The following is a 9225-nucleotide window of genomic DNA, read 5'->3' as shown; positions in this document are numbered from 1 at the left end:
TCCGGGTGCGCTTCAAGGTTTTGGTTACCACCTTTAAAGCGCTCCATGGCTTAGGACCCGGGTACTTGCGGGACCGCCTACTACCACCAATAGCCTCCCACCGGCCGGTACGCTCCCATAGAGAGGGGCTCCTCCGGGTGCCGTCAGCCAAACAATGCCGACTGGCGGCCCCCAGGGGGAGAGCCTTCTCTGTGGGGGCACCTACTATCTGGAACGAGCTCCCCCCAGAGATACGGAGGATCCCGGATCTGCGCACCTTCCGCCGCGCCTTAAAGACCTTACTATTTCACCAGGCCGGCCTGGCCTAATTTTCCCCCTCTTTTATAAAAGATTTTTAAAATTTTAAATATTTTTTAGTATTTATATATTCAATTTTAAATTGGTTTTAAAAGTTTGGGGTTTTAAATTTGTCGGGGCCAAAATTATTTAATTTGATTTTATTCTATTTTTTAAATTTTGTATTGTATGTGTTTTTATTGTTTGGCTGTGCACCGCCCTGAGTCCTTCGGGAGTAGGGCGGTATAGAAATCTAATAAATAATAATAATAATAATAATGCGGTTGGACCTTTTGTACCCAGGAGGAGGGGTTAAGAGGTAAGGAGTGGTTATAAGGATTATGGGATATGTGGTTAGTTAACCCTTGAAGGTCCGGGTGATCAGGGAGACATAGTAGTTAGGCATTTATCATGACAGAACATATGCAACAAAACAAAGGAGAAAGCCTGCAAGAAGACAAGGTCTTCTCCCAATGATGACACCTTCCTCCTCTTTTCTCCCAACAACAACCCTGTGAGGTGGGCTAGACAGAAAGGGGGGCTTATTCAAACTTGAACTCTGCTCTCTTGCTTTCAACCCGGTGCCTTAATCACTGGATCCCCTTCATAGACTGCTATAAGGTCGCAGCCCCAGAAGAGCCTCTGATCTCCGCCTGCCTCAATACAGAGCGGCTGGGAGGGGGAGATCGGACCCCAAAGTTAAAGCGGAGCCCCGCCCCCCTTCCATGTCCTCGGCACTGCGCAGTCACCATCTGGGTTATTGAATGAACACGGACGTCCATTGGTCGCTCTGGGGAGGGCGGCGATTGGCAGGAGGACTCCATGGGGTGGATCCTCCAAAGGAAGAGGTGGAACTAGTGGAGAAAAGGGCATGAAGTCTCCACTTCCGGAACTAAACCGGGCAACGACTGAGCTGCCAGAATCGGCGACAGAGGAGGCGGTTTGATGCAGGTTGGGCGCAGGGGATGCTGGGAGTTGAAGTCCGGGAGGGTCTCTCCGGAGGGCTGGGAGCCCGAGGCCTAGTCTGGGGGCGGGCGGGGAGGGAGACGGGAGGCTGGGAGGGGGCCGTGTCCGCCTGGAGAATGCCCGGGAGGCCCGTGGGAGGCGGGGGCTTGGGCCTGGGCGTCCCCTGCGGGGAAGGGGAGGCAGCCGTGACCCTCTTCTCTTTCTCCCCTGCAGGAGGACGGAGGATGGCAGCGGATGCAGGAAAGAGGCGCTGCCCAGGAGGAGGAGGAGGAGGAGAGCGGGCCCCGCGGAGCAGCCCTGACCGGTCCCGGCACGGCTTCCCCGGGAGACAGCGGGGAAAGGCCGGGGGGGCTCCGGGGCTGCAGGAGGGATGAGCCCAGGAGGAGCCCGGGAAAGGTGGCTGCCTGGAGGGCGATGCGGGGAGGAGGAAATGGGCGGAGACCCCGAGATGGGTCTGGAGGGCGGAGGCTCCTTCGGAAGACCCCCAAAGCCCCGAAGGATCCGGGAGGAAGCAAAGGAACATCCATGCCCAGAATGTGGAAAATCCTTCAAAAGAAATCATCATCTCCAAAGGCATCTTAGCATCCACTCAGGAAAAAAACCTCATAAATGCCTGGAGTGTGGAAAGAGCTTCCGTCAAAGGGAAAATCTCCATTCACATCAAAGACTCCATTTAGAAAACCAGTACCAATGCTGGCAATGTGAAAAATCCTTCAAAACAATTCAAATCCTTGAAAAACATGTAAGAATCCATTCATTAGAGAAACCATTTAAATGCCTGGAGTGTGGAAAGAGCTTCCATCATTGGAGTAACTTCGATATACATGAAAGAATCCATTCAGAAGAAAAAAAGTATGAATGCCCAAAATGTAAAAAATCCTTCAAAAGAAACGACCATCTTCAAAGGCATCTAATAATCCACTCGGTAGAAAAACCTCACAAATGCCTGGAGTGTGGAAAGAGCTTCAGTCAGAGGGGACATCTTTATAGACATCAAAGAGTCCATTTACAAGAAGAGTTTGAATGTGGGGAATGTGAAAAATCCTTCAAAACAATTCAAATCCTTGAAAAACATCTAAGAATCCACAAGCCAAATATATGCCTGGAGTGTGGAAAGAGCTTCAGTCAAAGGGGAAGTCTTGACACCCATCAAAGAATCCACACAGGAGAAAAACCCTACAAATGCCTGGAGTGTGGAAAGAGCTTTACTGAGGGTGGACACCTCCGTCGACATCAAAGAGTCCACACAGGAGAAAAACCACATAAATGCCTCGAATGTGGAAAGTGTTTCAGTCGGAGAGGACACCTTAAAAGACATCAAAAAATCCACTCATGGGAGAAACCATATAAATGTCTGGAGTGTGGAAAAAGCTTCGGTCAGAGAGGAAAACTTTCACTCCATCAAAAAATCCATTCCGGAGAAAAACCACATTAATGCCTGGAGTGTGGAAAGAGCTATACTCAGTGTAGGGGCCTCCATCGATTCACGCGGGAGAAAAATTATAAACATGAGTGTGAAAAACCTTCGGTCCCAGAGTGTATCTCAGGAATTGAATTGAATTGCGCATTAAATCTGGCCAAGTGTGAATAGGCACACTAGGAATTTGTCTTAAGCTCTCAGTGTACATACAAAGCAACAGAATAATGATATTCATGATAATTATAATAATTCCAATATGAGGGCGGAGTAAAGAAGATATTAAGAAGGGTAAATAATAACTGCCAAATAAGGGACTTTCCCAGGCTGAATAATAAAGGGCTTTTTCAATTGTACATATGAGATGTTTCAACTGGCTGAAATTGTACTTTTTCACAACAGACTTTCCTGATTCATGATGCCATTTCCCATCTGGACGTTCTTTTAATGCAAGGCTCATTATTGTAATATGGGATGTTAATTTCCATGTCTCTGATGTAACTGTAACTGAGCAAGGTGATTTCTTCCAGGGTGGATTTGATTTAAATCACGTTGTTTTAAATCACGATTTAATTTATTATGTAAATCACTAGCAAAAAGGCCCATGGTTACTGTGAAATTGTGTGAATGTATCAGTGCAGTGCATGTTATCTCAGCTTGCAGAGCTTGGATTCATTGAATGAGTTTCCCAGAAATTTAAATATTGCAGAAAATACCCCTTCATGCTTCATAACTAAGCTCCATTTCATGCTGAATAAACTAAATTGTTAATACATCTTAAATATAGAACGATCTTTAGATAGATTTTTACATCAAAAGCATTTTATTGAAATGAATTTGCTAAAAATAAAAAACCCGATTTCAATAAAAAAAAATCTATTTTTTTTTTAAATTAAATTGATTTCTATCCACTGATTTCTTCTAAGCAATCAACTGTTGTTTTGTACTTTTTCTACTGTTTGGAGTATAAAATGAAACCTGATTCTGTGTCCTGGATTCCTTCTTTTCATTGAGGGAAATCTCTTTGCTACAATACTCTTAATAAATTGCCTTTGAATGCTCATCCCACTCAGATCCTAATTGGAGCAAGTGTGCTGTGGCTGAATCTAGGGCTCATTTGGCCTTCATTGTTGCGGGTGGGAAGGAGCTTCTCCCTGCCATTGTTTGATATAATCTATGTGGATTTCCCAAATGTGGGGACCTATTAAGACCATCCCCAAGCATCTGAAGCTCTCAGTTGGATTCCCTGAATGGTCCCCTTGTCTTCCAGCAGAAACCCCTACAAGGGACTCTCTAACGCCAAGGAAGCTATGTGAGATATGAGCCATATTCTTAAAAAGCCTCCACTCTTTTAGCCTTAAACACCTGGCTCTTCCCCAGGTGCTGGGAGATGAGACAAGGAGAAGGTGGCATGGATTGGCCCCAGGTTTTTCTTTGTTTTTAAAACGGTTTTTGGGAGCTGCACTGAGTTGACTGAAAGATGGGCAGCTATAAGAATTTTTCAAATGAATCAGACCTATTGGGGACCTCTTTGATCTCCCACTAGCTGCAGAGACTAGGTATTCCCCAGTTGTCAGGATAGCGAGAGTCCCCCATTACTAGGCTTTCCCCTTCTCTCCCTCAGGCTGGCCCCCCAGAAGCCTCTCCTGTCATCTCCTCTCCCCTTCTCTCCCTCAGGCTTCCCCATAGATCCCCTCCTTCCTATCCCCTTTACTCCCTCAGGCCTCCCCATAGATCTCCTCCTATCCCCTTTTCTCCCTCAGGCTGGCCCCATAGATCCCCTCCTTCCTATCCCCTTCTCTCCCTCAGGCCTTCCCATAGATCTGCTCCTATCCCTTTTCTCCCTCAGGCTGGCCCCCCAGAAGCCTCTCCTGTCATCTCCTCTCCCCTTCTCTCCTTCAGGCTTCCCCATAGATCCCCTCCTTCCTATCCCCTTTTCTCCCTCAGGCTTCCCCATAGATCCCCTCCTTCCTATCCCCTTTTCTCCCTCAGGCTTCCCCATAGATCTGCTCCTTCCTATCCCCTTCTCTCCCTCAGGCCTTCCCATAGATCTGCTCCTATCCCTTTTCTCCCTCAGGCTGGCCCCATAGATCCCCTCCTTCCTATCCCCTTCTCTCCCTCAGGCTTTCTAGCCGCTTCTCTCCATGAGGCTTTCCCCACAGAAGCCTGTCCTATGCTATCCCATTCCCTCCAGAGTTATTTTCAAGTTGGGAGGGGGAGTTGAACGTCTAACTAATTAGCATCAGAGCGTGTTATAATAATATAGGAAATACTAATGCTCTGATGGTCGTTTCAAAAAATCCTTTCTTAGTGAGCACCTAGAATCCAAGAGGAACATAGGTGGCAAATTTCAAGCTTGTAGGTTTTACGGTTCTGGAGATTTCGTGATTAATGCGTGAGTGGTTTTCGCTTATATGTAGATTAGTATCCTGCACTGGATACTTTGGCTCCTCTGGACTAATGCAACCCATGAATTTGTCTCTTGTGGGATGTTATCTAGAATCAAGGTTTTCTGTTGTTCAAACTTCATAAGCAATCAGTGTATTTAACATTTGATCATTTGTTTACTGACACTGAATCAGAGGTGGGTTGCAGCAGGTTCTGACCAGTTCTGGAGAACCCGTAGCGGAATTTTTGAGTAGTTTGGAGAACCGGTAAATACCACCTCTGACTGGCCCCGCCCCCATCTATTCTCTGCCTCCCGAGTCCAAACTGATAAGGGAATAAATGGGGATTTTGTAGTATCCTTCCCCTGCCATGCCTATCAAGCCACACCCCACTGTGCCATGCCATGCCCACCAAGCCACACCCACAGAACCGGTAGTAAAAAAATTTGAAACCCACCACTGCACTGAATATACGTATCATTTCTTTCTGTACCCTCTTTAAAAACATTAATAAATGTTTGTCTCAAGTGCATCAGCCCTCAGTGTATCTAGAAAGCAACAGAATAATGATATTCGTGATAATAATTATAATTCCAATAAGAGGAATTATTTATCTTTACTTCAATTGGGTAAAGAAGACAATAAGGGTAAATAATAACTGCCAAATAAGGGACTTTCTCAGGCTGAATAATAAAGGACTGTTTCAATTGTACATGCTAGATTGTACAACGGGCTGAAATTGTACCTTTTCACAAGAGAGAGTCCTGGTGCCATTTCCCATGTGAATGTTCTTTTAATGCAAGGCTCATTTCAGTGGTTATCCTTAATATTATGGGATGTTCCTGTCCATGTCTCTGATGTAACTAACTGAGCTGGATGATTTCTTCCAGGTTGGAATTGATTTAAATCATGTCGATTTAAATGATGATACAAATCACTATTAAGAAGGCTTGATTTAAATCAACTTTTTATATCATACTTTTTAAAGAGCAACCCTCATCTCTGTCCCGCAGTGTCTCCTCCTCAGACCCGCTGTTGACTCACCCACAGTCCCGTTCACTTTCAAGGGATGGCTGGTGATGCGGCAGGGACACAGCTCGGTGAGGGTCGTGGCTGGCAGGAGGTGAGTGGATGCCCGCTAGCAGGTGCTGCCCCGATGGATCTGAAATGACAGGTGCTCTTTAATACATTTATAAGCTGCTTAGAAGGCTTCACTTCCATTTTTATTGCTTGCCCTTTCTCCTCACACTGGGAGCCTGGTGGTACAGGTGCATTTCTCTTCCCACAATCATAGAGTTTGTAGTCTACATAGATTTGCAAAAGAATGGGATAAAGGAATATTCCTGCGCTTTATGATTTATCCCACGGTTACTGTGGAATTGTGTGAATGTATCAGTGCAGTCCGTGTTATCTCCGCTTGCAGAGCTTGGATTCATTGAATGAGTTTACCAGAAATTTAAATATTGCAGAATATACAGCTTCATGCTACACAAGCAAGCTCCATTTCAAGATGAATAAACTACATTATTAATGTATCTTGAATAGAAAATTATCTTTAGCTAGATTTTTACCCCAAAAGCATTTTATTAAAATAAATTTGATAAAAAATGACCAAAAAAATCTGATTTAAATTTTTTAAAATCCGATTTTTTATTTTTATCTTTTTAAATCTATTTTTATCGACCCCGATTTCTTCAATGCAATCAACTCTTATTTTGTACTTTTTCTACTTCATGGAGTATAAAATGAAACCCGATTCTGTGTCCTGGATTCCTTCTTTTCATTAAAGGAAATCTCTTAATACTCTTCATAAGTTGCCTGTAAATAGTCATCCCACTCAGTGCCTAATTGGAGCAAGTGTGCCGTGGCTGAAGTCTCTACTGTCTAGTATTGTAAGGGGTGGAAGTATAGGAGGATTTCTCCTAAAATCTACCACCATTTTTACGGTTTTGAGTGCATTTAGTTCAAGATTGTGGTTGCACCACAAGGCTAGTTGTTCAACCTCCAGACTGTATGCAGATCCATTGTCGTCTCGAATGAGACCAGTCACTGTTGTGTCATCTGCAAACTTCAGTACTTAACAGAGGGATCTTTTGAGATGCAGCCCTTGGTGTAGAGAGAGAAGTGGCGAGAGCACACAGCCCTGGGGGCTCCTGTGCTCATTGTACAAGTATCTCCAGTCAGAAATGAAGAAGCTTCTTGGATGAGAAGCGAAATACCTTCAAAGGAAAACCAGAAAGTCCAGCTGCTTCTTGAAAAAGCACCTTTGGGACAACCATGACCTGGATGACGGAGAATCTCCAGAGACATTCAGGAGGCCTTCTACAGTTCCAGACAAGCGGGAAGATGCTGCATTGGGAGCAGCTGGTAGAGTCTTTATTGGCTTCTATGTTATTGTCTGCTTTTATTAAAGTGTGCGCTTGTATAAATGTCATGCATTCCTCTCAATGGAAATAAGGTATTCAGTTCTGGGAGCCTGAGGTGCTGGCCCCACCACTGGGGGGGTGGGGGGTGATGGCCAGTTTGGGGGACGGGGCCCACGTATATATCTTTTATATCATTTATATCTTCTGACTTTGCAACATTTGAAGGAACTTGAGTCTAATGTCAGGGTAAAATAAAAATCAACACTGCCATTTCTTGCCAAGTACTACCTGTAAAGATCTAGTACTACCTGTACAGTTTGGGGGCAATATATCAAACTCATGAGCGATAACTGCAAAATACGTCCCAGAGACAGTAAGCAGGGTTGAGTCAGCCGGCCCCTCCCCACCTCTAGCTGCCTTACCAGCCCCTCCCTCCCTGGATCCAGCTTCTCCTTTCTCTTTGCTCCTCCTTTCTGAAGGACCTTTGGAAAACTACAGCAGAGGGGGAAATCCCCTCCGATACTGCCCCCTTCATATTTGGATTTTGCAATCTTTTTTGAGCCCTTGGAAACCTGATGCAGAAGTTGAGACTGTGTGTATATATTTTCCTCCCACACACCCTCTTTGGAGAGGCTCCTGTTGCAGCTGCTGCTTGGGCCAGTGTGCCCTGCGATATGGCCCTCCGCCTCCCTCATTTTTCTTATTCTTGCAGCCGGCTGGCAAAGCAACACACCTGCTTATCTGCCAGCACATTTGCAAGTTCTCTTCACACCCACCCACCCTTGGGCTACCTGTAAAGCCAGGCCTCTCCCCCTTAATCAAGGAAGTAAAGACTCGTGAAATTTTGCATTTGAAAAGGATCCTTTTATTGAGAAAGAAGTGATAGGTGGGCGAAAGCAAAGCAGGATCTGGGGTCCTTAAGGCAATACAATAGGAATAAAAGAAGTTAGAATCCCCTCCCAACCATCTGATGTGGATTTAGCCAATCCCCATTCCCTCCCCACTCCTGGGGGAAGGATACCGCAAAATCCCCATTCCCCATACAATAAGCCACCCAGAGTTATTGGGAGTTGGGCTCCTCTCCAAATTTAATAGAAGTCATACCTAAATAAATGGGTTCGTCCCCCCCGAAATTTCCTGCCCTTGGATATCCCAGAGGGCCACTTTGAAACATCCCCAAGGACCCCAAAGTATTATTGGATGGTGCCACGTTTAAGGACAGCGGGAGAGAAATTCTCTCCTCAAAAGTTTGAACTTCAGGCATCGTTTCTCATACAGCAGTCCAGGACAGAAAGCAAAATCCCATCTCCGTTGAACCACTTCTGCCAAAACAAAATACCGCATAGCTTAATGATGCTGAACCCCCAAGGCACATGACCCTCTTTTGGCCAAGTTCCAAATGTTGAGGGATCCAGCAGTTAAAGAGATCCAGAAAGAAACCAACTTAGATCCTATCAAAATTGCCCGATTTTTCTGCTTCCTTTTTCCAACAATTATGTGTTGGAATGAGAGGAAATTCACTAGCAGGAACCATTGGCAGGAGAACCATTGGCAGGACTCAGGGCAGGCACTGGGGAAGGACTTACCTGGTGTCCAGAGGCCCCCTGCACTGGTATCCCACGTGGCTGGGCTCCTGGCGTCCCCCGGGTTGCTAGGAGCGTTCTTAGCAGCTCTCTGCATTCCTCACCAGTGAGCTGGTCCACACTGGGGGTGGCCTGGTCCCTGGACTCCTCCCTGGTGTCCTGGCAGTCCTGGGTGGACTGTTGGTCTTCCATGCCTTCCTCTGTGGCTTGCAGCTGCAAGGAAGCATGCA

General features: G+C 45.7%; 1 protein-coding gene across 1 annotated transcript; it reads left to right on the top strand.

The window, feature by feature from the left end:
• Nucleotides 1–1028: 1028 nt before the first annotated feature.
• On the top strand, nucleotides 1029–3722 carry LOC132710131 (uncharacterized). The gene is made up of 2 exons (XM_060685608.2): nucleotides 1029–1227; nucleotides 1456–3722. The coding sequence occupies exon 2, from the start codon at nucleotides 1613–1615 to the stop codon at nucleotides 2675–2677; it is 1065 nt and encodes a 354-aa protein (XP_060541591.2). The 5' UTR covers nucleotides 1029–1227; nucleotides 1456–1612; the 3' UTR covers nucleotides 2678–3722.
• Nucleotides 3723–9225: the final 5503 nt, after the last annotated feature.

This window comes from Pantherophis guttatus, chromosome 16 (assembly GCF_059756535.1).
Source record: "Pantherophis guttatus breed Tessera chromosome 16, ASM5975653v1, whole genome shotgun sequence".
NCBI lineage: Eukaryota > Metazoa > Chordata > Lepidosauria > Squamata > Colubridae > Pantherophis > Pantherophis guttatus.
The sequence above is the reverse complement of the archived record's forward strand: the minus strand, read 5'-3'. Positions and strand labels throughout refer to the sequence as shown.